Here is a 27,808-nt window from a genome sequence, read left to right on the forward strand (position 1 = left end):
TGTCGTTATCATTGTCTTTCGTCGAGTCTTCACGAAATGGCCTTTTGTTTTGAATGCTGCAGTATTTATGTCATTGGTTTCTGTTTGAGACGACACAAGAACTTCCTTTCGTCGTAATGATTTGTGAAATATGAGTGAATATTATTCGATTGTTTGTGATAATTAGTCACTGTGGGACATATCATTTTTATATTTTTGCAATGCAGTACTAGCTGCAGATAAGTACTAGACAATAACGTAGGGTAGTATTATTAATTAACATTCAATAACTGGAACTTTCCTACTTTTTACCTTTCGTCCCAGTTAAAATCATATGCGCCATTGGATTAGCTGGAGGGCTGCTTGAATCTTAAAACTGGGTAGTCCTGCTGGCCAGTTGCCGAAAAATGTAAAATATCGATTTTCTTCAACTTTCTACAATTTTTATAGCTGACGTCCATATAGAGACCATCAAAAGGACTAGCTATATTTATATTTCCACGAGCTTTGACGAATTATTAAGCCATATCTTCAGATCGAGATAGAATTATTGTAGTTGTATGGTTGAAATGATCTACATATAGTATGTGCGTGTGATGAGGGGAGAGGTAAACTTACAAATGGGACGCACACATGATTTAGCAGGCATAGTAATCTGATATTTCTCTAAACCATGAGAATCCCCATATAAGACCTTATAACTATGAAGCAATTTCCACTATAGCTTTGTGACCATTTCTGAGTCTCGAGACCTCATACTCAGTAAAATGACCATGGCTGGTGTAATAGAAAGTGCGAAATGGGAAACCCATGCCTGCATGAAAAGAATATGGCACGTATTAAGTAGGACTAAAGTTATAAAACTGTCATAAAAATGTACTGAAAAGTGTTATAAAAATAAACTCCTTATTAGGAGAAACTGATCAGTACAATAATCCAAGTACCAGTACAAAAACCAAACAGGGAATTGTTTCAAACCATAGTATTAAGACAACTCACATGGTGAAGTGTGACAACTCACAACAATACGGATCCACAATACCCATGGCAGGATTGATGAATCGCGCTTTTCATACCTGAATTTTACAACATACTTTCTCAGATTAAATTAATGTGATAGAGAATTGAGGGTTGGGGTAATGTATAGAGAAAATTTCGATTTGCTTTAGGGGGCCTTTTGCCGACAGGACTGTATTTATAGTGGAGGGGGCAGCCGAAATGGGCCAGCTACGTCCCGCCAATATGTATATAAAAATACTTGCCACTGTATCAACACGATGTAGAAAGAGATATGTATACTATTGTACTTGATATAATTGCGAGAGTTATGCCAAGATGTGGTAAAGCAGCAAAATCTTGTAACAAAAATTTTCGTATCTTTATTATGAAAGCAGACAGGTATAATTTTTTATTCTTGTGAACTCAAGTACCTGCGAAAAATGGCTAATCATGAAGGATGCTTTCAAACTTTGAAAAGATAGATGGGGGAGGGAGATATTTGTTTTTACCCCACAAAATTATCCGCGTTTTGGGCTGGGTAAAAATATAATAATATAATGAAGCTACTTCCAAATATTCTCCTACGAATATGACTGGTACAAAAATGTTTCTTTGCAGTTCATTTAGGACCAGTATATTTTTTAATGGCATCTTAGCATCACATAGCATATGCCTTAATTAGTGCTCGGCAATGAACTTGTTATCTTTTATATGCAGTATTTAACTGAATATAAAGGGACTATTGTTGAGAGCGGATCATTCGGCTCGTCGTTTGGTTTCTCGTGCCCAGGTTCTTTCTTTGGTGACTTTTCTTAAAAAGTAGCAACATTTGATTTTTGGAAAATATAAAATAGTAAGAAATCAGATTTCAAATGTCATTGTCATCAAGGCCTATTAAATTATGTAACTAGGAAATAATTTGAAGAGCAGTTCAGTCGAATTTAAAGTGTAAGACGCAACATTAATTCATTCAATAATTTGTTTTCATTCATTTATTTATTTCCAGTAAGTAGCAATTTATAGTGAATTATTGTTATAGAAAAAAGACCAGTGTATACGTGTATATATATATATATTATATATTATATATATAATGAGATCAATGGTAAAGAAAGAAGATCAAACAATAGACATTTACACCCCAAACGTTTTACTAGTATTACAGCTACTTAATGACGCCTCGATGTCATCATGGAAGCAAAAGAAAAAGTATTGTCAGCAAAAGTACAAAACTCTGATTGTTTGGATAGAAGAATTCACTTGGGAACAATTATAGGCACTACATACATTTAAAACTCTGACTTAATTTCGTTGATGTGAACGAACTGCTTTCTGTTGGACAAATAACCAGCCAATTACAAACAATTCCCCGTGTTCCACAATGTTCAAGTTTCGTAAGTAATAAACAATAGTCAATTATGATTTATGATCTAGTGACGTAGTGATGTTTTCCAGTAATGCTGGTAATGCCATAGATGTAGACTGTCCAAACCAGAAACCAAACTGACTCCCATGACGGAGATAGTTCTGGGCAACAAAATTATCCAGCCTTTTCAAACACTTTTCATTTTAAGTATTTTGGATAAATGCAGTACAATGAAACTGGTCAAATATTAGTAAACGAAATGCAGGTATTAATTGTTTACTTTCATGTCGTCTGAAAAAAATATATTTAGTACAAATAAAGGTTAAAGGTGGGATAACATAAGGATATAATTTTTTTCACTGAGTGCATGCTCATATCATTACAGTCAAAATTACTCTTGTCTCTTAAGTTTCTTACAATACCCTGTAGTTCAGCTCAGTGGTAGCTGCTAATTAAAATAGAACTATTATTCTTCTTAGCTAGACACTCATAAACACAGTTGGTTTGTTATTATATAGTTGCAGCTCAATCATGACCAACCTTGGTGGAAACGTATTAAGACCATCCACGATGTTTTTGTCTTTAACTTCTCTATCATTGTCGATAAACGTGTCAGGAAAATCACTCTTGATCCTTTTTTTTTATTAATGATACCATTTAGAACTTCCCATGCTTCCCTTATATAACTAAATATTGTAAAGCTCCGTATAATACTCGATGTAATATAATAAAATAAAACTCGAGATGTTTGATTTGAAGATTTTATCTAAAACAAACGCGATGTGGTATCATATCACATCATGAACAATAATGAATCAAGGCTTACATTACAAACCATTTTGTATCCATCTAAACAAGTGTTTTTTGTTACATTTAACTATTCGGTTGACTAAAAACGACTACTTCTTCTCTCCCTTTAGTGTAACAATGACTCTTCACCTCTCCGTTCTAATATTTACAAAACATAAGAGATGAAAATGCTTAAGTGCACCTGGTTTCGAAGTTAACAGTAAAAGAACAAAGTATGTAATTGAACTTAAGAATTGCTTAGAAATGGTCAGAAATTACATATGGCATCCTTCAACAGTTATCAGAGGCACCCATATGCAAATTATTTACAGGAAACTATGGATTAATTTCCATCGTCACATTTTCAAATCGACAGCATCGTTTTCATGACAGGTAGTTTAATCATATCTAAGCACTCATACTTACACCAACTGTAGCATACTTAAAATAGTTAAAAATTGTAATATATGGCAAAAACCAGCTTCTTATTTTAAGCATGTTAGATGTATAAAACCATGCAAGTTTCACTTTTGATATAATTCTTAAACACATTACAAAGCGTTATCATAGTAAAGATGACGGATGACGGCCGAGGAAAACATACATTTTGAAGTAAACATTTGAAGAAAACATTTTGAACATACATTTTGAAGTAATTATTAACTTAACCATATTATAGCAATGCTACATGGATATCCAAAAACATTGCCTACTTCGGTGCAAACGATTTAACAATTTGTTCTCCCGTGACCTTTACAAGTTCTATAAACATTCGAGATATACACAAGTCATTGAAAATCGGCGTCGATTTTTAAATCAATCTAACGAATTAAAAGTTTAGAAGAAATAGATTATATGCTTAATATGACAAATATCAAATCGACAGTTTTCTTATCCTGAAATTTCTCTTGTATTCAATTACCAAATATCTTTGTTTAATACCCAACTATCGTTACTAACAACAGTTATCTTTGTATAAGGACAAGACTTGAACAAACATTTGCTCCATCCAGAGTGCTCGATCTGGATGTTGAATAGGAGTTTCCTGCATAAAGTGAAAAAAATTAGGTAAAGAGAGGCACAGTTTCTTAGTTTACATCTATGCATCTGCCCCTTTTGATGGAGAACGTCATTCATAGTATCAGAACAGACTAACACCCTAGTTTAAATTCGATGTCGAACGTGAAATTGTTGGTTTTCCTACAAGGGTATTCCTTATAGTGGATGCAATTTTCATGTTACTCTTTTGATTTCTGAGGAGCTTATAATCTGTTTTGATTTGAATTCTCTGAAATGAGTGACTTTCGTGAATCTCGCCCCTCCAGTTGTCGACAAGTTTCGGAATTAAGATGGGATCTTTATTTCCATTAAATACTGTCATATCGCAATGTAACGGAGTATTATTCATGCGTTTGTATGTTCTACATATTTCGGTGCTTGCTTGCACGTTGGAATATGACTTTCTGAATATCTGAACCTGTTTTAGATCTCGGTTGTCCAAGAATCTCAACATTTTCTCAATACCTGATTGTTCACTTTTGTCTTCTTTACCCTGCATCATTTCAACTGGGTAGGGCGACGAGGGAGGGTACCATCCAACCACAAACATGTGACAAATATGGAATCCATGTTGTGATTGTAATTTTAGCGCAACTTCGAAAGCGAGCAACGCCCCAATCCCACATCCTACAAATGCTACACGATTTTGCTTAAATTTTGTAAGAAAACAAGAGGACAACTCTTTTACAAGGTACTCGAGATTATGGCTAGGCTGCTCATTCCTTCTCCCTTCCCAGCCTGGTAATTGCGCTACTGTCAAACGGACATTTTCTAGTGCAAATATTGCCACCCAATGATCAAACATGGAAGCTCCTTTTCCAGTACAAGGGAAGCAAACGATGTCAGTATTTGCATTTTCTAACTGGCTCAGTTCTTGTAGCCACAGTGTACCGGAACTCGTGAATGGGTCTATATTTTCTCTTTGTCTCTCATTTCCTTCAGACCCAGAAGCACGGTCACAGACCAGAATTGCCAGATCTGATATTTTGAGAGATTCATTCAATAATTCCACTGCACTAACTGCCACATTATACCTGGACATGATAAGCGCAGATAGTTCCCATGACATAGCCGAATCAAGTCCATAGAACCCTAAAAAGGTTTCGCTTGAAATACCCTCTGTGACACCTAGTCGATTTTCCACAAATTGAACAAAGAAATCCGTGACCTCACTGGGGATAAGGTTGATATTCTGTGAACTAAGTGCAAGATCTTCTAGCAGTTGCCTAGAAAACACTTTCTTGTATATGGAGATGTGATCTTTACCAATGAAATGTGTAAATAACGGATTCGCTCTGACATACAGTTGTTTATCTAAAAACCCTGTAAGTCCAAACATCGCATCTGTCCCAAGAGACCACGACAGGGACTTACATACTTCAGCAGGATTGACACCATACATACCGCGCGCCTCAAAGAGCTGCACAAAACCTTCTCTAGCGGCAAACCCTACACTAGAGACAGCTCCCGGTGCAATCACCGTCGCTGGTAGCCCTTCTAGCATCCTAGCAAGACAAAGCGAAGTAAGAAAAGCATTTGCACAGCAGTAACCACCCTGACCGTCATTTCCCAAGAATTCCACAATAGAAGAAAACACAACGAATTGACTGAGTTTAATATCTAGCTTTTGGGTAATCTGATGAAGTAGCAAAGCTCCGTATGCCTTTGGCAGTACTACTTTGCACCAATCCTCTCGTCTTGCATTTTGTAGTCGTTGATCTGCAAATAATGCAGCGCAATGAAATATCCCTCGTAGAGGGTATTTGCTGCGATCTTTAATGTGAGCTAGCATTTGGGTAGTTTGGTTTTCGTCACTAGCATCGCATTTAATAAACTCCAACGTGTACGACGCGTTCTGTAGTCTCTTTACCTCCTCAGCTATATCACCATCCGGTGATGACCTCCCTGTAAAGTAAACTACCTGTGCCCCTTGATTTGCTAGCCAACGAACAATTTCGAAACCAAGCCCTTTTGACCCTCCAACAACAAGGTAGGAGGCAAATGTCTCAGCTTCAAATGCCATCATGGAATCTCCGAACCTGTACGACACGTCAATGGGTATCGTATGATTTGTGCAAACAACACTCTCGCCACAAAGCTGCACTCCACTTGCATCGTTGATGCTAGCAATTTTTGCAGAAGAAGGGCACATTAGGTAGGAATCTCCGTTGTCTGGAAAGAACAACTGAAGCAAAGAAGTTATCGATCCGTTTAAAAACAGATGATGGTCGCATGATCGCAATATTTCCAGGTCTATTGTCTTAACATGAATTTGTTGGTCTAGAATTAAAGGGTGCTTCCAAGTACCACTACAAAATGTAACAAGTGTTCCGAAGAATCGTAGTTTCTCTAACAATGGTGTCATTTTCTTATCATCAATCGTTACATTAGGGTGAATGATAAGTGTATCAATTGATGAGGATTTCAATTCGCTTAATACGCCGTCAGTATTAAAATACCTTTCCTCTTTTCTATCGATGTTCAATACTGATAGTTGTATATTGCATCCTGTAGAGTTTGACAACAGTTCAATCAATTTAACATGCAAAGGATCGTTACCAGATGTCAATAGTACGACATGATGATCAGAGTCTTGGAAAGTGTTATTCAATGCTATGTATAACGGTAAGCATGAAGCAATGGTCACTAAAGCATCTAGAGGCCTAACCTTTAAAGGCACAGGTACTATATTTGACATGCTTGTTTGAACCACCGACGTGACAATGTGAGATCGGCAAAATCCCACGAATGCAGGTTTCGTTTCTTCAGTATCGGAAGACGGAAGGACACTTAAAACTTGCCCAGCAAAAAGAAATCCGCTTTTAGACTGGTCAGTATCACCGAGACTTTTGTAGGGTTGCTGTATGTAAGCCTCAACTACAATTTGCTGCTTGGAGCAAGTGCTGCCAATAACATTGTGGTCGAGGGATTTATTTCTATCCCACGGTCGAATGAACCCACCTCTACTCTTTTGTGCAATTTCATCAAGATTAATCATCCAGTCTTGAGACTTCTTTGTAAATACCAGATCAGCCGTCGGTTTTGTGTTTAAGCGTAATGCATATAATTCTATGTTTGATTCATTTATGTTATCATTGCGTACTCGCAGTGCCAGGCAATTTTCAGAGAGCAGTGGGTTGTCAAAAAAGTAACTAAGACACAATGCACAGTCGACCGGGGAAAGATCATGTGGCAAATCAATGGCAGCAACGAAAATATCCGGGTGCTCATTCATGCAAGTTAAAACAAGTGCAAGTGCTTTTGACATTAAGGGGTTTATGACCTTGTCGGAGGGACGAGCTAACACAGCCCCTTTAGTAACAATCCAAAAGAATACGTTTTCGGTGCGTTCAATGGATTGGATGAGTGTTGACTGAATACATGCAATGGCTTTATTTACTTGAGAGTCAATGAACGTTTCTTTCGTAATGTCATTCAACGAGCTGCATTCATCGATCATCTGCATAAAAACCACATGTCTGGCCCTGGCATTAATGTCAGGAGACAGCAAAGTTTCTGCATCTGTAGAAGTGTCACATACATGGATGTCATTCAAGAGACCATTGTGTGTGTTTTCTAAGAGATTTATCAATTTCTTAGTCACTCCTTTTTTGTCGGGAATAAGGAAATATTCGAGTTTCTCGGGCACTTCGGATATTTCAAGCAACTTTGACCCTCCTTCATAATCCACTGCCACCCATTCTTTTTCCCAACATATCGAGCCGCCATTTTGTTTGGAGCCAACAACTGCGAGTATAACCCCATCTAATTCGGCAAATATTTTACCAGATTCGTTATCTGAAATACGTACTTCTTGTGTACCTTTCTCGTTTTTGCGAGCGTGTATAACAATATCTTTTGGTGCTTTGCCTAAAATTCTAAAAGATTTCACTGCCTGTGGAACTTCCACATTACGGCGCGAACCGGTTTTGTCTGTTTTAATCACGGCGAAACCAGCAAAAAGCTGAAAGATAGCATCTAATAAAGCTGGATGGAACATGTATAGTTGAGATTCTTTTTCAAGAGCCCTTGGAAGTGATGCAAACACTAAAGCATCTTCTGTAGTTGTACTATAATGTGCCGATGTAACCGAAGCTAACATATCACCAATCTGAACCCCACCTTCCGCTAGTTTATCGTACAAGGTATCGCACGGTATCGAAGTATCGCATCTACTTTGGATTTCATCTAAATCAATATATCTTTCGTTGGAAGATTTACGCATTTCGCTGGACAAATCCAAGTCACATGTTGCATTCAATGTCCAGGAGTTGTCATTTTTATTTCGCGTTCGTATACAAATTTCAGTTTTGTCTCGTTCATCAAGTTTTATGAGTGAAGTAAATAATACGCCTTCACTTTTTGGAGAGTAATGAAATTTATGAAACTGAACATTTCGAAGATGTATTTCATCAACAGAATCACTTTCTGAGCTTGCAGCTGCTGCTGCAATCATCGTTTCAATGAAAGCAGCTCCTGGTAAAACAACAGCATTTTGGATCTTATGATGATGAAGCCATGGCAGCATCATTCGACTGTAGTTGGATATCCAATCTTTGTTTGGATTATTTTCATGTGTGCTTGTGTTTGTCACTAATTGTTCACCAAGAAGTGGGTGAGTGTCCCTGGGATTAATCTAGGTCTTCCTAGCAGCGTCAGCAATAGCGTTGTATTGTTTCCGTTGCCATGGATACTTTGGAAGGGTTGCTACACTAAAACGTTCACTGGGAAATATCAAGTTCATTTGTATTGGAAAGCCTTGTACGTAGAGCTTTGCTACTGACAAATATATATTGATTTGATCTTCAGGCATTTGTGATGTATCGGAAGGCCGTCGAAGAGAATTTATGACTGAGAACTTGTCATGGTAAGAGACCCCTGACTGCTCAGAGAAGGATACCATCGTGTCTTTAATTGGAGACGCTAACGATGGATGTGGGCCAATTTCAAGAAAAACATTGTAACCACCTTCAAGCAATTTAACCAGGGAATTCTCAAATGCAACTGTTTGTCGAATGTTGTTCCACCAGTAGGTGCTAGAATTTAAGACTTCAGCGTTCAAATACTTGCCATTTACTGTTGATATCATCTTGACATGGATCGGTGCCAATTTGGATTTCAGTGGAAATTTAGGACTTCGAAGGAATTTAGTTCCTTTGAAGAAGTACTGTTTGATCAACTCTTGTTGGAAACTGTGAAATGCATTGTTGACCTTTAACGGTATGCAACGAATTCCCTGATATTTCAGGTCGATAATGAGTCTATCAACAGCATTACCCTCACCTGATATAACTGTTTGAGAAAGGCTATTAATGCAAGCAATATCAATCTTTCCTTCGTACTCAGGTTTTGCTATAGCTTCACTTACATTCTGGACTGGTGAGAGAATCGCTGCCATTTTCCCCTTTCCTGTCGTCTCTTGTAAACATTTTCCACGAACATAGATAAGCCTTACAGCATCTGATAGAGATAAGTAACCTGCTACATAAGCAGCCGCAACTTCACCTACGCTATGTCCTATCACGACGTCAGGGTGAATGCCTAAATGGCGGTACACTGCAGCTAAAGCAATCTGTATTGCGCAAATAGCTGGTTGGGCTATATCTGAGGAGGTTAAGAAGACAAAAAAGGGATTGTAGCAATCGTTATTAAAGTCACATGTGCATTCAGTGTGCATGGAAGTTTATACACCATAGTAACTCAAAGACTTAATACATTCGTGTTGGAAACTAGACTATACCGTTGAATGTTTAGTTGTAGATACATAGACAGAACGCCAGTAAAAGAATGTAAGGCCGAATGTAGGCCTAACTAAAAACCAAAACTTTGGATTCAAGTCTGTTCCTAGCATTAAACCATTGTTTCATGGCTTCATTTAGATCAATATTTATTGCAGGAATAAGTTTCCTCAGCTTACCATGTGTCCTCCCTAGCAACACCCCCTCAACTACCTCGTTTTCTACTCGTATTTGTCTGTGTTTACGTTGGTTGCAAACTTTATTGATAATCTATTGATACTATGGGGTGTATTCTGACAGCCCAGTGGAACTTCCCCTGTACATGGGCATCGATTGGCTTCTCAAAGTTGGGGAGGGTATTGATACCATGTTTAATTTTTAGTATTAAACTCTTTTTTCTTTCGTTTTCACTTTGACTTTGTTTTGCAAATTTGACAATACAAAATACATCTCAAAATGCGATTATATTTTATGCACCAAAATTTTCATGATATTTTTTTCTCCAAATTTCGACATTTTGTTCCAAACGTTCCAGTTGCCTTTTAAAATTCCAATTATTTAAAGCACACTTTTGACTATATGCTGGAAGTATTACTGTTTGCACTTAAAGTTCGAATGATTCATTGACATTTGGAACTTTTAAATCAACATTTCTACTTTTTTATCTCAAAATTTATACTTTTTATCTCAAATTTAATATCGACTTCATCTTACCTTAGGTGTTTTCAATAAGTTTCTACACTTTATTTACATTTATAGATGTTTTATCTCGTATTTTCTTAAAAATCCCCCCAAAAAAGGGGAATTTTTGTATGCTGATTACTTTACTTTAATTTGACGGATTATGAGGTATTTGGAACGGGCAAATGGTCATTGATTGCCTGACTCTCTGTGGTGTGAATAAAACATTTAAGCTACTAAAAGAGAGGAGAAAGTTCCTCGATGATCCACCGTTAACGGCTCACAACTAAAAAATTGGAAATCAGTGTGATAAAGTGGATCGAGGTCCCGTTACTGATTTGCCCGATAACAGTCGGCATTTTTATTCAAAGTAAAATGTGAAAAATATTGTAGACATAATTTATATGAATAAAAGTACTTTTCAAACCTCTTTTGACCTTTGACCTCTACCAATTTCAATCATCGGGCATATATCTACCAAGTGTGACCTTGATTCATTTTGTGGTTGATGAAATGTTGTGTTTACAAGCTGTTTTTAACAATTTCCCATAAAGCCCAACCAGACCATCAATATCAATGAAGTCAAAGTTGTGGTTGCAAAGAGCTTATCATTTGAAAATGCGCCCTTTAATACCATTGTCATAATAGTATATCCGCCTGGGCAAGCTGTGCAAGTGACTTTTCCACGCTCTTTTCCTTTTGCTAGGCTTAGCGACTTGATTACGTAACACACAGGGCTAACGTTCTAGGCCTTGAAAGATGAATAAGTGGGCAGTGGCGAAAAATTATGGGTTATTGAAATTTTAAGAATTTTATGTTAAGCTCTGCCCACTCATAAATATTTATGAGATGGGACCACAAACAATAGTGAACATCTACAGATCATGAGGCATAAACCTACTCAGTATGACATCAATTCAACTTGTTGGTCTTGAGATATCGTGTTTACAAGCTTTTTCAGTGAAAACACTCTAGCTACGCCCCTTCTCATGAATAATAATGGGAATGAAATTATTGAGCACATATACCTATCATCACTTGACATCACCATACCAAGTATGAAACCAATCGGAAATAAGTTTGAAGAGATATTTTAATAATTGTATGTTAAGCCCTACCCACACATTAATATATGATAATGTGATGGGAAGCACAAATAAAAGGGCACATCTACACATCATTGAGCATCTACCTATCAATTGTGACGTTGATTCCTGTGGTTCTTTACAAGCTGGTCTTGACATACATTCATACAAACACACCTACAAACATACATACACCCATACACACATACACCCACACAACACACGCCAGCACAATCGCAATGTTACTGAGCCATTGGCATCGTGACCAAAACCTATTTCCTCGAAGTAGAGATATTATTATCTCTATTGAAAGTCACTTAGTTCTCACCTGTTCTGTGAATTTTGTCTTTGTCTGTTTCCATCGTTAACAAATGTCGCAAAGACCACTCAGCACCAAAACCAGTTAGAAGTTTGTCAATCTCCTGTAACAGAAATGAGAAGTTGTAAATGGTAAGTTTTAAAGCAAATCAATCGTAATACTGAAGCGGTTTTTTTTTAATAAAAAGCGCAACAGCATTTGGTTGAACTCCTAGTGGCGTTCCATGAACCAGTTGTATAACTCACAAACGTAAAGTGAATGTCTCTGAAGAGTCTACAAGTTAAATGCTATTCGAACTATATCAATCAAATACAGTATTCCTGATGACTTTACACTTTTGCAATTCCACCACCCCTGACACCCTCCCAAGTGTGCGATTCCCCCCCCCCCCACAACACTATTTATTTACCCAAATAATGTTTTGACCTGCTCAAAACAGGTCGAACTACTCACTTCAATACAGTTGCTAAATATCTCTTCGGAGACCATCAGTTGTCGACCCATCGCCCACCACTGGGTACCCATTCCAGAAAAGACGAAGACAAGTTGATGACTACGGTTATTGTACATTGTCTGTACTCGGCCTTCCACAAGCATGCTACGGCCCCCTTTTTGACCTTGTCCACGGCGTTGTAGGGATTCAATCGTGTGCTGGTAAGACTCGCATATTACAGCCAGTCGATGTTGATGATGAGTAGCTCTCTTAGCTGCAGTTTGCAGGGCATTGTGAAATGTATCAGCATCAGCGTTCTCGAGAAAATCTACCCAGTCAGACACCTTTTGGTTAAGGGCGTTTATACTCGAAGCGGACAAAAATAGAACAGTGGGATAGATGTCATTTCTGCTATCGTCTTCTCGCTGGGATGGCTTTCTGTTGTTAGGCGGGGCTTCTAACACAAGATGAGCATTAGCCCCACCAAATCCAAAGCTACTGCAGCCTGCAACATTTTTTGACTTCTGTGGCCATTCAACTGAATCGGTTGGAAGATTTATTTGGAAGTTTTCCCAATCAACTTTTTCATTTCGTATTTGAAAGTGTACCAATTTAGGGATTTGCCTTTTTTGCAAAACTAAGCATAACTTTATTACGCTGGCAACCCCAGCAGCGCCTTCGGTGTGCCCGAAGTTAGCCTTAACAGAGCCTATTGTCAGTGGTGGGTAGTGTTCACTTCTACCTATTCCAAGCACACTTCCAATTGCGGTTAACTCAGCAGCATCCCCTGCCTGTGTTCCTGTTCCGTGTGCCTCGACGTAGGGGACTTCCTGTGGCGAAATCTTAGCACTTTCGTAAGCTCGCTTTAAGAGAGATACCTGTGCATCTGTGTTGGGAGTAGTTATTCCATTAGTTCTCCCATCGTTGTTGATAGCCCCTCCCCTGATAACCGCGTGAATTCTGTCACCATCTTCTAATGCTTTCTTAAGAGACTTCAACACTACTAACCCAACACCTTCGCCGCGCGAGTACCCATCAGCACGATTATCAAAACTTTTACATTTACCATCTTTTGCTAACATTCTCGCTTGGCAAAGAGCTATGGTTGTAGAAGGAAGTAGTAACAGATTGACCCCGCCCGCAATTGCAAGATTGCATTCGCCTTTTCTAATAGCGTCACAGGCGTGGTGAATTGCGTACATTGATGAAGAGCATGCAGTATCAAAAGTGATACTGGGGCCCTGTAAATCAAACTGATAGGAAATCCTGTTAGATAACATGTTGCTGTTGTTTCCAGTAGCTGAATATTGACCTATATTGTCATCAGGTAGTGTCAAAAGCAAACCATACTCTTTGGCCATCACACCGATATATACACCTGTGGGAGACTTAGCCAATTCCTGCATATTTATTCCATAATCTTCAAAGGCTTCCCATGAAACCTCCAGTAAGTGACGCAATTGAGGGTCCATGTGATGGGCTTCCTCTGTATTAAAAAGGAAAACAACTATGATAGAAAACATATCTTTGTGTATAAAATGAGACGTCTAGAAATCAACGAACATATCATGATGGAGGGAAAACAAATGACATTTTCAAATCCTATGAAAATATCCTGTGGCAATTGTATTGCTCATGTCACATTGTACTGTATTATTCTGTGTGCAATACGATTTATAATTATTGGTAAATGATCTTTTCTTAAGATTGTTATTTCTTCATCTAAACTTGCTTGTATATGTTACATCTGTTCTGTCATTCAACAGTTATATTTAAAAGAGAAAGATACGTTTGTACTATCGCTTTGATGTTATTTCGTACAGACCTGGAGAAATTTGGAAAAGCTCTCTGTCAAATTCGTTGACATCTTGAGACAAATATCCAGCTGCTGCAGTGTAGATCTTCCCTGGTGTTCGGTCCCCTTGATAGATGTAGCTTGGATCTAGTCTTTCTGGAGGATGTGGTTGTACACAATCAAGCCCTTGTGCAATAATTTCCCAAAAATCATTCGTATTTTTTATACCACCAGGAAATCGGCAACCAATACCGACTATTGCTATCTTTTGGTCGATTGACAAGGTCTCGCTTTCCCTGCCCACGGAATCCATTATGCTCTGTTGATAATAATAACAATAATAATAATAATAATAATAATAATAATAATAATAATGATGATAATAATGATGATGATGATGATGATGATGATGATGATGATGATGATGATGATGATGATGATGATGATGATGATGATGATGATGATGATGGTGATGGTGATGGTGATGGTGATGGTGATGGTGATGGTGATGGTGATGGTGATGGTGATGGTGATGGTGATGGTGATGGTGGTGGTGGTGGTGATGGTGGTGGTGGTGGTGGTGATGGTGGTGGTGATGGTGGTGGTGATGGTGGTGGTGATGGTGGTGGTGATGGTGGTGGTGATGGTGGTGGTGATGGTGGTGGTGATGGTGGTGGTGATGGTGGTGGTGATGGTGGTGGTGATGGTGGTGGTGGTGGTGGTGGTGGTGGTGGTGGTGATGGTGGTGGTGGTGGTGGTGGTGGTGATGGTGGTGATGGTGGTGATGGTGGTGATGGTGGTGATGGTGGTGATGGTGGTGATGGTGGTGATGGTGGTGATGGTGGTGATGGTGGTGATGGTGGTGATGGTGGTGATGGTGATGATGGCGATGATGGCGATGATGGCGATGATGGCGATGATGGCGATGATGGCGATGATGGCGATGACGACGATGACGACGACGACGACGATGACGATGACGATGATGGTCATTGAGATTGAGGTGCATGGGATACAAATGATGACAGCGAGGAAACGGTTATAATTTTTTTGTTTTGATTAATATATGGAGATTTTTTTTTCATTGCTTCTTCATGTGATTGAGTCTACTCAATTAACACATATTTGTTCTATCATACAGAAGTTATTAAAATGAACGGAAAAGAAAATACATTATAGCAAAGGGATAACTAGGGAAGGACGTTGAATAGGGTAGAAATGCGAAGGGACGATGGTGAGGCAGGGAGACGGGCGAGAGGAAGGGAAGCGAGGAGGGAATACTAGGGAAGGACTTTTGATCGGGTATACAAAGCGAAGGAGTGATGGTGAGGCAGGGAGACGGGCGAACGGAAGCGCCGAAGGAAATACTAGGGAAGGACGTTGGATAGGGTAGGAAAGCGAAGGAGTGATGGTGAGGCAGAGAGAGGGAGAGAAAGGGATCGAAGCCATCATAAGCATGGGAAACGCCAGATGAACTTGTACACTAGCCGTTTTAAGCGAATAAGATTTGTTCTGAGAATTCACAAGTTAATGTGCTCAAACAAAAGTTTGACTTGAAAATATGTTCCGAAAGATATCTCCCTCGATAATAAAGAATAAAGCTGTATATTATTATGTGCCCAACACGCGGTACCGCTATGATATGCAGTCAGGGTATGTAACATGTCAAGTTTCTCGGAACTACTGTAGTTACTACCAATATGAAATGCCCTTTGTTGATTTTGGGCATCGACGTATAACATAAATCTCACTTCTTCCTTATGCACCACACATACGGTATATCATAACTGCAAACTAAATTGTTCCTCCTCTCGCGGGGTTCTTATTCTGGACTAGGACCCCCACCACCCCCCCCCCCCCAAAAAAAAGATACGTTTGATCGCTATCTTAAAAATACGGAAAACAGTTTCACGCAACGAACAGCTAAGTCAAAAAAATACATGAGCTGATATGGGCAAGTTGGCTTCATGAATAAGTGTTCATGAATGGCTTCATGAATGGCTTCATGAATAAGTGTTCACAAACTTGATGCAAGAAATCATACTGTCAAAAAAAGTGTGCAGGGGTGTGCGAGTAGCCTACTAGCTTCATGTCTACCTGTGTATGAAGCATCAATCACATTCGGTGCTATTATGAACGTTATTGCCCTTTGGTAAGAAGTCGATTATCGAGCATACAACATGTAAACTGTTTTTGCTTCTTAAACACCAATAGGTGAAGCAGGGGCTCGCCACATTTGTTTTTACAACATGATATCTTAAAGAGCATTCGTAAACATTTAATAGTGAAGGAATTTAGCGCGTAGATTCGGCTGATCGCTTTGCCGTTTTTTAAAGATATGACTTCAGCTTGGTAGGCATATGTCCTGTGATAGGGACATCAAGACCCTCAGAAGGAAAAGTCAGTTTTCAAAGTTCGATTTAACCGACAAGTGAAAAATTAATGCTATGAATGCAAGTTAAGTGAATTATTGTCAAAAACAATTGGTTACAATGAAGAATGATAACTCAACAGTGAAAAAAAAGGACAAATACTTTTTTTGATCAGTGTGGATGCCATTTTAAACATGTTTGTTATATAGTCCATAAGCACTTATTCATTAAAGTTGTTTGCAATGATATGTTCCAATATCTTGTCAAGATACTGGTATGGGGATGGAAATATATCTGCCATGTAGTGTCGTTAACATGTAACAAATATGCCTGTTTTAACAATGGGATAAGTTTGCAGGGCTATGATGATTTTGAACACATCTCATCCCTATAAACATCCGTCTCCACAAAGTTAACTTTAATGGATGTCATTCTTGGTATGTGACTTGTTGAAACCTTGTATCTTTAGAATGGTAGGAGTGATAATTATCATGCTTGGCAAAATGGTGGCACACAATATATATCTATATATATATATATATATATATATATATATATATATATATATATATATATATATATATATATATATATATATATATATATATATATATATATATAGATAGATATATATTGTGTGCCACCATTTTGCCAAGCATGATAATTATCACTCCTACCATTCTAAAGATACAAGGTTTCATATATATATATATATATATATATATATATATATTAACGCCATGGCCATTCTGAGGTAATATTTTCAAGACGCGCTGCATTTGAATAGAGTTAATTCTACTTTTGCAATTGACATTTTGGTGACTGAAAGATGCATTGTTGTTCCTTCTTTTTAATTTGTCCAGATAACTGTGGGTTTGCAGTGCTCAAACCAGAGTTTGAAAAACAACTGCTCTACCTGTAGATCCCAGGTCTTACAAGAAGTGTTTTGCAGATGCAGGGATGCAAAGCAACTGGTCCTGTCATCTAGGTGTTCATTTAGACATCAGTGATGGTAAGCGTATTCAAGAAATTTGTGCCAATATGCGTTCGTCAACTAGGTGTTCATCTAGACAACAGCAATGGTAAGCATACGAGAAATCAGTGCCAATGTGCACTCGTCATCTACGTCAAGTTTACTTTGTTCATAAACTTTATTGTGTGCAAAATGTTAACAAGGGGTCAGTTTGATTATCAGGTACGGTAATGTGTAAGCACCTGTCTCTCCGTGTTTGTCTCCCTTTAAAATTGCAGAAGCTCAGTTAAGCTTCTATTTGGGGAAATTCCTAAAATCCAGTGACTATTTCCCGAAATGGACTGATTTCAACGGTTGTTTATTACCCCAGAGCCAGGGACGTAGCTAAGGCCTGATGATTGGGGGGGGGGGGTGTAGTTGCTGAAATTCCAACTGGATGGGTTTTGAAGCCAGAAAATTCCGACTGCTGCCTTGTACCCCCACCCCCTCCCCTGCACTACTCGTCAACGATACGTTCAGTGTCAGTCAGACACCCCATCTTTCGCGACTGCACTTTTGTTCCGAATTTTTTTCGATACATTTGTACCACTGGCCCTCACTTCACGAACTTATTAATCACTCTGGTTAAACAAGTAAGCAACTGAGTATAAGTTATCTGCTTGAAGGCTACATAGACTACTAACTACAAAAGCTATGTTAATGTAACAAAGGGGATTTTTTTTTCAACAAATTATATTCGACGACATAGTGAATTACCAAAAAATACAGTGCTTTTACCTAGCGCCTTGAATATTATTTTCTTTGGGGGGGGGGGGGGAGGGGTGCTATTAATCCGAATGCTCAGTTGGAATGGAGTGAACAATTAAACATTTTGCAGAAAATGTTGAGTTGACGAGATGCGATAAGTTGTCAATTAAACATTAATTTTGCAGAAAATTGTTCAATTGCTCAGATGGAATGAAGTGAATAATTGAACATTTTGCAGCAAAATATCCAATTGACGAGATATGATAAGTTGTCAATTGAACATTTTGCAGAAAAATGTCCAATTGACGAGATATGATAAGTTGTCAATTAAACATTTTGAAGAAAATTTTTCAATTGCTCAGTTAAAGCAACTGAGCAATCCAACATTTTTTCTGATTTTTGATGAAATTTTATCTTGTTATCTAAACAATTTACTGAAAAATGTCAACTTATGGGGCAAAGTTTACCTTATATTGATGGCACTTTTAAGCTTCCGTAGATTAGCATTGAGTGTTTAATTGTATACCATAGAGAAAATACATATCCTGAACCCATCCAATAACAAAATTAGTACATAAATAAACCGAATTGACGCTGGCGAACGTTATACAGTAGTTCTGTTAGGCACTTTGTTTAGAGTATTCAAAATCATACGAAGTTTTGTATGGTGGAGTATAAGGTTCGCGAGATACAATTTCTCAAAGTGGCAAGGAAAAAGTGGTAAATATGACTGATTAAAGGTCAATTTTGACCGAAACTTTTCAATTATTAGGTCATTCACAACCACAGGAATATATGAATAGGCCTAGGTAAATTAGAGTGCGACAGTAGGAAATTCCGACTGTCGCACTCAAATTTGAACTATCGTCAGTTTTACCAAGTTTGGGGGTGAGACACCCCCACACCCCCCTCTAGAGACGCCCTGTCCAGGGCTCGCGTTACCTTGTCGTGGGCATAGAAAGGCCACATGGGGGGGGGGGGGGTAGCAATGAACAAAACTCAAAGAGAAAAATGAAATTAGAGCAACACGATGTTTAGATGGTACAGCAAAGTGATTTATGTACAATATAGGACAACCTCTCAGGCTAGAACATTATTGTTCTTAAAGTGATTACCGAAAAAAAAACATTAGATGATGTATGATTTCATATTTTCATTTATGTTTTGATGTACCACCGGTGTTGTACATGGATGGAACATGTCATTTAAATGACTGGAAAGGACAGTGATAGGTGTTAAAACTAATGAAAGCGGCGTAAAAACGGTTAACCTTTGAAAAGCATTTAAAAGAAAAACATTATCATTGTATGAGCACACTCACTAATTGCTGTTGTCACTAGTCTGCTAGTGGCATCGACGACCAGCTGTTCTTCTAGCAAGGAGAACTTCGTTGGTACTCGATCACTTTGGTACTCGCAACATCTTTGCTCTGAATTTGACTTTGTCAAACCAATTCTCAGCACAGAACACCGACTGTCTCTATAGCTTCAGATTATAATTTAAGACAAAAATGGTTTTGAACATCTTTGCCGTAACCCTATACCCAACTGCATGAATGATACATAAAGTATAAACCACTCATATTTATAGGTCTGTCTGGTACGAGTTATTAAGACAATCTAAATAATTCAACCAATCGTGGTCAAGCCAAGCCTCTCGCGCGGTCTCTTGCAATATGCACACCACTAGCAAACTTTGGTCAACCCTCTATTCCAATCGATCAAACCATCGAATTTAGAACTGACCACACCTGCTACGCCTGCCCTGTATGTGAACCTGCCATAGTAACATAGTCTTAGATGGCAGAACCATTACATGTGGAGGTAATTCAACAAACAGTTTTTTCATCACATGTTTTTGACATTTGCCCTTATTACTGTAGGGAATATAGACGAACCGTCCCTTGTTAGTCCCCGAAATTGTCGTGATTCCGGGAAATTTCCTTCAAAAATGGGAACACTGCCACGAACATTATTTAATTATCATCCTAATCATGTTATGCAGAACTTATGTTATGCAGATCGTTGTAATTATTATTAGGAATAAACCATGTCCCCACTGAAAAAACAAAAACAAAGAACCAACCGTATATACACTTCGTAGTTTCATTCCTGCAATATAGAACGAAACGAAGAAAACGTATACCTGTAACCTCTGTGACCTGATAAAATGTTGCGGATATCAAGTATGAATTGTGCTAACTATACTCATAAATTGAAAGCTTTAATGCCCATTTCAGAATTCGAGAAGATGCTTGTGGAGGAATCGCCTTTGATTCACTAAATACTGATTGCAGTGGTTTGTGATCAGTGATTGAGTTCAAACCTTTTACCATATAAATACGCATGAGTTTTCTTAATTCCAAAAATACATGCTCCTCTGGAGAGCAGTGCTTCTGCACTGAGCTGGACTACCCTCATTGAAGATGACAACAATATTTAAAAAAAAATAAATAAAAAAATAGTCCTTCCTTCTAAACTTAAATGACAGAATGTGACATGAATACAAATTCCTCTCTATAACCCTGTAGCTTCTAATCGAAATTTAAAAAAAAAAGCTTCAGCGTTTCCAGGTGTTCTGCATCTGTTGTAGCCGTTATCAAATTCGCCATCTAAATAAAATCGCCACCTTTGGGAAGTCCCCTCAAAAATTTTCCATAATTCTCTGTGGAATACCAGGTACCGACGACACAACGAATGGCCAATCTGTCGTAACTGAACAACCCATTTGTGTGTATTAATAGCAACATAATCCGTTGACTTGCCATCTAACAACACCGAAGGTCAAGCAAGATCCATGAACTTATTTCCGTCAGCTCTTTAGCCAGTCCCGCCGTTTCCCGTTGGCATCATCAAAGTAGTTTTCCATTCTTTCAGGATATCGAATCCACTCCTCCTCTTTCACCTCTTTTTTCTCTCAACTCATGAAATTGTCCAAATACAGCTCTGATATAAATATATATATATATATATATATATATATATATATATAGTCCGATGGACGCATCAAACAGAATTCTATTTTAATTTACTCACCGTGCAATGATGCATCCGGCTTATATGCTTAATATCAATATCGACACAAATGGAAACCAATAAGTCAATGATGAGCCGGACTTCTATTATATCTGCAACTTTATTCTACGAGAGTGAATGGCGAAGTGGCGGAGGAATACAAGAAAACAATGACTAGATGGAGATACAGTAAGGTTACGGTGAAGTCACCTTACAATATAAGTGTTTACTGTTTGAGCTATAGTGTCTTTAGTATAGTGTAGTGTCTAGTTATCTGCACAATGTACATACTATCGCCAATACCAAACATTCCCGGTTGAAGCACATTGATTGATATTCATATACAAGATCGACAACGCCCCGTCATATAATTAAGGATGTCTACAAATGATCAGACTTGTTCATATTTTAGTCTTTATTTCTCGGTGACTTCATCCTGTGTAAGGAAGCTGTATACTTCTTGCAAATCGTCTCTCTTTCAGCAGTTGACTGTACTATATCATAAGTGTCTTAGCACTTCCTACACGCTGTTCCCCCCCCCCCCCCTTCTTCTCTTGAGCAACTTACGATTGGCAATCAAGTCATTGTCATAAATAATGGGATTAAAATGCTGACACGGATGTCCTTTAAGAACCAATACCACCACAATTGTCCCTCAATCATGTGGGATACTACATGAATGTGTATTCGATGCTAATTAGATGGTTGTGATGACATCACAAAACGGGCGGGTATTCATAAAGAAAAAATCCGCAATTGGTGCACTCGTACTACTGACTATAACGGGCGTGCTGTGTATAGTGCCGAGAAAAATCCGATAGGCAGATGGGGCTTGTGCCTGGGGTCCAGAAAATGATCAATGGACACCATGGTCCATGTGCATGCGTGAGTACTGCTAGGCAAGATAGAGCAACGGTCGTGCCTTGCTATCAATATATGAAGGGATGTGTAGGCATATCTTGTCTTAAGGGATCCAGAGTGTGTTGCAGTCATTCTGGAGTGACTCGGTTCATCCCTGGCATGACCATCCTATAGTGACTACAGTATTCTTCGCAGCGGAAGAAAGAAAGATACATCCAGAGGTCAGATGAACCAATATGTTCCTCTCCTTCCTTTTGTGCGGTTACTCCTTTTCATAATTCGGATTTTAGAAAGTAATCCTAGATTGATATCTTTTGTGTTGTAATTTTGTTTTGTTTTTTTACATTCGACTTCTGATCGTTAATGTACAACCTATACTCCACTTTCACTTTAACTATACTACAACTTTATTACATCTTACATAGGGAAGCTGCTCTACTTCCTTGACTTCTTTGCTTCGAATGACTTCAATACTTGTTTGTAAAATCATTGATAAGTAAAGGCTTGTAATACTTTATACATCCATGCAGACGACAACCAAGTGCGTTATCTGGAGCAAGATAAAGCATTGCCGAAACTGATAGTACAGTGTCTATAGTGTAGGATGAATTGTTCATTAACGCGCTTTGTTTTTGTTATGATGATCGCAAGGCGTAACATGAATAATGAAAGTCGTTCCATTGTATAGCTGTAAGCTTTGTGCAGACGAGTGTGTGAAGCTTGTGTGTAAAGTTTGTGTTCGAACTTCAAGGATAACATATCTCTAAAAAGTTCTTAGTATCATAAACTGATTAAAATTACACACATTGAAAATGTTGTGCCAGGCCCAGGAGTCCTGGCTTGCAAATCTCTCTCGTGAAAACGACGTATATGATAACCAACATGAGTTTCTATTGGTATCCGAAGTTTTCTCCTTGGTAACTATCATTTTGGTAGCCTTCGTGGCAAATGTGTCTATAATAACGGCCATTCAAAGAAATTCAAGGCTTCGCCGACATCATTACCATTTGCTGATATTAAACCTGAATATTACAGATCTGTGTTTGTGCGTTGGGAGTATGTTGTTTAGCCTCGTTGATCTTGTCTATGAGGGATATCTTCTGTGCTATCCGGTCCTTTGTCGAGTGAGTATTTCGTTCTATCTATAAATGTTTTAAATGTGGGCGATTTGTTTTTGTATATATGTTTGTGTAGGCATACTAGGTGTTGGTGAAGCACAACAATGAGTAACTGATGGTTATACGTTATCAGTGTATGAGGCAGCTAAACGTAACAAATTTGCCTGTCTAAATATATATGTTATACAAAATTAGTATGCTATACCATTAGAACGCATGCAATATTCATCGTTCTCTATAGATCTCGGAAGAAATGGTTTTACTTTTGAGCCACGTTTCGTTCGAATTCTCAACAAAAGATGTATCACAAACAAGTAGCTATGTAACTGAATTGCATTTATTTTGGTAGATAAATGGAATGGTCTCATTAATGGCAAGTTTCGGATCCTTTTCGGCTGTGGCTCTCATATCGATTTATCGTTGTCTCATCATCGTATCTGAGCGCAGAATTCGAATCAGAAGATGTCACGTGATCGCGATGATTACATTTGGTTGGTCGGTTACCTTACTGATGAGTATACCTCCCACCATTGGAGTTACGGCTCCTATTCAATATTCACACGGAACTCATCATTGCTCTCCATCCTGGCAAGACTCGCGCGCATATTACACAATGAGTCTTGTGTTAGGATACTGTGTGACTTTGCCTACCATGGTTACATCATATGGATTAATAGTGTTAAAGGTCAAACGAAGCTCACAGAGGATTCGAGAACTCCGGGACAGAGAGACGAAAATGAGTACTGAATTTAATTCTTCTTTGGCTGCGTCGAAACAACAGTATAAAACTGCTGCAATTGTCTCTTCTGGAAACACATCATCTTCTCCGCGGATAGATCGTTGTATCAACACAACATCAGACAGTCAGGAGAGACACATGGAAGAAGAAATTGAAGGAGAAACGTCATCGATATCTGCAGAAGAGACGATCTCTTATACTGCTGAGAGAAAGAGACATGAATATAGGCGACAACAGAAGCAGGTTGCATTTACAGGTAAATCATCATTAACTATATCTTTGTTATAAATCATATTCAAAGGCTGATCTAATGTTTCACTAATTCTAGTTTTGTTAACAATTATGTCTTTTTCTGGTAGCCGTTATGTTTACTTACTTTAATTTAGTACATCAAACACACTGTATTGACTTCAAGTTGCGTATATATAATTCAGAAAACAAACTGATTTGAGTTATACTTCTGTGGCGAAACCACCTATACCACCAATTTAACTTCTTATGCTTTTTTCCTAGCTTAGTACTCTTGTTCAAATCATTTGTGAAACTATTTTTCCCCAAGGTTTATGTTACCGATGATTTACACATTTCTAGTAATGCTTTGATTTATAAAGCTAACACCTGGACAGGTCTTATTATGCTCAAGTACATGAATGTATTGTTTAAAAAGATAACAGAAATATCATTTTGCTACAAGTACTGCTTCACTATATGTATATTTGATTGTACACACCAAATCGTTATCGAATCTGAATGTTGACCCTATAAATTGAATTATTCATATCATCTTATGGATCTCACTGGTTCAGAACGTTTGCTGTCTTAAGTTTGTTCATGGTGGTTGCTTCATGGTGGTTGCTTCATGGTGGATGCTTCATGGTGGTTGCTTCATGGTGGTTGCTTCATGGTGGTTGATTTTAAGGTCACTTACCTTAGAATCACTTTTTCCTAGGGATGCTATTTGTATTTATCCTGTATGGTTTAATTTGTTCATAGGAATGACATGCTTTCTTCCTCTCTATAGGTATGTTACTGGTTCTGACTACGACTGTCTGTTGGAGCCCTTACATGGTCGTTCAAGGTTGTAAAATCACCTCGAGGCCTGGCCATGCTATGGAAACGTTTGCTATGTGGCTGGCATACCTCAACGCAGCCTTGGATCCTATTATTTACTCTATGTTTGATAGACAATTTCGTCAAATCTTTGACCGCCATCTTCACAAAATCCATTCGGGCTGTTCATGTTGTTGTAGACAAATGTGAAGGAGGGATAAAATGGTTTAGAGTTTGGAAGGTACATAACAACGAAAAATCATAATACAGAATGCTCAAATCTGGTTATAAAACACTTTCAGTTCTCTTTAATTATCTACTCTCACCAGCTCACCGCTATCATTACTCATTACCGTTTTGTTTTTGTTAACTCAATCTCTCCCTATCAATCTTCAACCAACAGAAAGACTGGGTGCGGTCAAATTTTGATCATACTCTTCAATTAGCCAAACTTGTCAGAAAGTGATTCGAGATATATTTTATTTAACGTATTACACTTTGATTATTTTAATATAAAGAAGGTCTGAATTTTCTCAAAGGATATGTTTCTACACCGACGATGATTGCACGTGTTGGATATATAAATGTATTAACAGCTGTACCAAGTTGGTTTATATAAACAATTAAGCAAATTGACCTTGGCAACTGCATTCGCTTCCTTTAAGCTGGGACCCAAAGGCATCTTTATCGTCCATATCAGTAATGAATCCGATATATGAAAGTTAAGAATATTTTGTAACATAATAAATCATATCATTATACGTACACTGGTATACGAACTCACAGAAACAAGTTTAATCCAAGATATTAACTTTGTTCGAACATAAGAAGACAGTATACACTTTATTGGGAGAACGTGGCAGAAATCAGATCTGTAGTAATTTAGGGAGGCTCATTCATTTGCACTTTTACATTGTTTTATGAGTGTTGGGGTTATCGACGTTTAAAGGGTGGGAAGACTTGCGCAAATAGAAACATCTAATGCCGGTAATCTGACCTAGTTTCGAATGAGGTGTAACAGAAGTGTTAGACACCACCATCGATCCCAGAAAATACACACACAGCTTGCTACCGTCGGTAATTAGACACTAGTGTTCAGTCAGTACATACAGCTGCGGTCACAGTGTACAAACGATACAGCGATGTAAATCTCAGGTCCAGCTAAAGATAACAAGGTATCACGTTTCATTACTGTCTGCATTTTGTAGCGACAAGAGAAAAACTTCACTTGCAAGCAACGGAAAGTTAACTTTTTAAAGAGGGCGGCACGCGGTTTGGGGCGATTCTTCAATGCCTTTAAAGGGATTAGTCAGCCCTTTCAGTCGTGGTTCCTTTACTCAAGTTATAAACTAGTTTTGCAATTTCCGAAAATATTTTAGGACAACCAAAATAACCTGTATTAAAAAGTATCTTATGCCTATGAGTCAGACATATATGCTGTTCTAAAGAAAGCAAACTATTCTTAACAAAACCGTGTTAGGACTGACAAACAGTCGGAACTCTCTTTTACTATAATCCCGTTGACCAAGAATCAGTACCGGCAAGGCCTTAAACAAGAATGTTCACTGGTTAAAGAGATCTCACCAACCTAGATCCTTTTTGTTCTTCATTTTGAATTAGGCACCACGTTAGTAAATAACCCCAATGTATGACAAGAACATCCCCTTTAAAATAGATGAAGGACGAAGTATTCACCCATTGCGGGTGGGGGTGGGGGTCTCTTTTGCATTTCTAAATTTGTTAGCTATAGGTTGTGATATAATACGCAACGTAACAACAGGCAAATGCGTATATAATTTATAACATAGTTCACTCTAGCATGAACCAAAAGTATGAAAGTTGTGTTAGAAGCATAATGTGAGAAAGGTTCTCTGAGCTGCTGGTACATATCGTTGCTGATTGAAATTTCTGGCATTGTCTTCCAGGAAAGTCACATTAAATCCAACGTCGGAGTTTGAAATCAAAAGCATGAATAAATAGACCATATATACAAACCTTATATCGTAATGAAATAACAAACTCCTGGCATAATTGTGTCCCTAGAAAAAAAGGTCACATTACGTCCAACTCCTCAGCTTAAAATATGAATACCACAAGACGTATGCATAGCAGGCTGCTGGTATAAGTATTGCCCAAAAAAGAGGACTAATAACATTTTCACTGGCAACGCATTTAGAACAGTTTGCAATAGATAAAAGAAAATATATACTAGTACAAGTATATGCATGTGAAATTAGTAGCTAAGAAACTTCAAGTTGTAGTTGACACTATGTGCTCTGAGCAAGATGTTTGGATCGCCAATTATTCATTTGAAGCTGGTGAACATTATCATCGCAATGTATTTTTTAACTGCTTGGAAATACTGTCCCTTGTGGATAAATGGATGGATGGATGGATATATGGATGGATGGATGGATGGATGCATTGAGTATGAGATAAATTATTTATATATCTTTAGTTTATTAATGATATAACACCATGATATGCAAACACATCTTGATATAGCAATTACAGCATACTGAGTAGTATCAATGTAACAGCTTATAAGCATATCTGTATTATATGATAGTTATTGTTCATCTTATCCAACAGTTTGTAAATAAAGTTTCATTGTTGTACAGATTCATGGTATTTTCGCATTATTGGCGTGTTTCAGCAACTTTTCTGTTGTGTCTTTGATCACAATTTTTC

General features: G+C 38.0%; 2 protein-coding genes across 2 annotated transcripts; one reads left to right on the forward strand and one right to left on the reverse strand.

Moving 5' to 3' along the window:
• Nucleotides 1-1,952: 1,952 nt before the first annotated feature.
• LOC139974318 (phenolphthiocerol/phthiocerol polyketide synthase subunit C-like) lies at nucleotides 1,953-19,865 on the reverse strand. Its single transcript, XM_071981350.1, is given in 6 exon segments — nucleotides 1,953-9,796; nucleotides 12,025-12,118; nucleotides 12,469-13,934; nucleotides 14,274-14,562; nucleotides 19,657-19,743; nucleotides 19,855-19,865. Coding segments are annotated over 4 exon segments (7,347 nt in total). The 5' UTR covers nucleotides 14,557-14,562; nucleotides 19,657-19,743; nucleotides 19,855-19,865; the 3' UTR covers nucleotides 1,953-4,292.
• On the forward strand, nucleotides 19,758-27,739 carry LOC139974278 (5-hydroxytryptamine receptor-like). Its single transcript, XM_071981298.1, has 3 exons — nucleotides 19,758-23,334; nucleotides 23,678-24,323; nucleotides 25,089-27,739. The coding sequence occupies exons 1-3, from the start codon at nucleotides 23,023-23,025 to the stop codon at nucleotides 25,325-25,327; spliced, it is 1,197 nt and encodes a 398-aa protein (XP_071837399.1). The 5' UTR covers nucleotides 19,758-23,022; the 3' UTR covers nucleotides 25,328-27,739.
• Nucleotides 27,740-27,808: the final 69 nt, after the last annotated feature.

This window comes from Apostichopus japonicus, chromosome 2 (genome assembly GCF_037975245.1).
Source record: "Apostichopus japonicus isolate 1M-3 chromosome 2, ASM3797524v1, whole genome shotgun sequence".
Lineage (NCBI taxonomy): Eukaryota > Metazoa > Echinodermata > Holothuroidea > Aspidochirotida > Stichopodidae > Apostichopus > Apostichopus japonicus.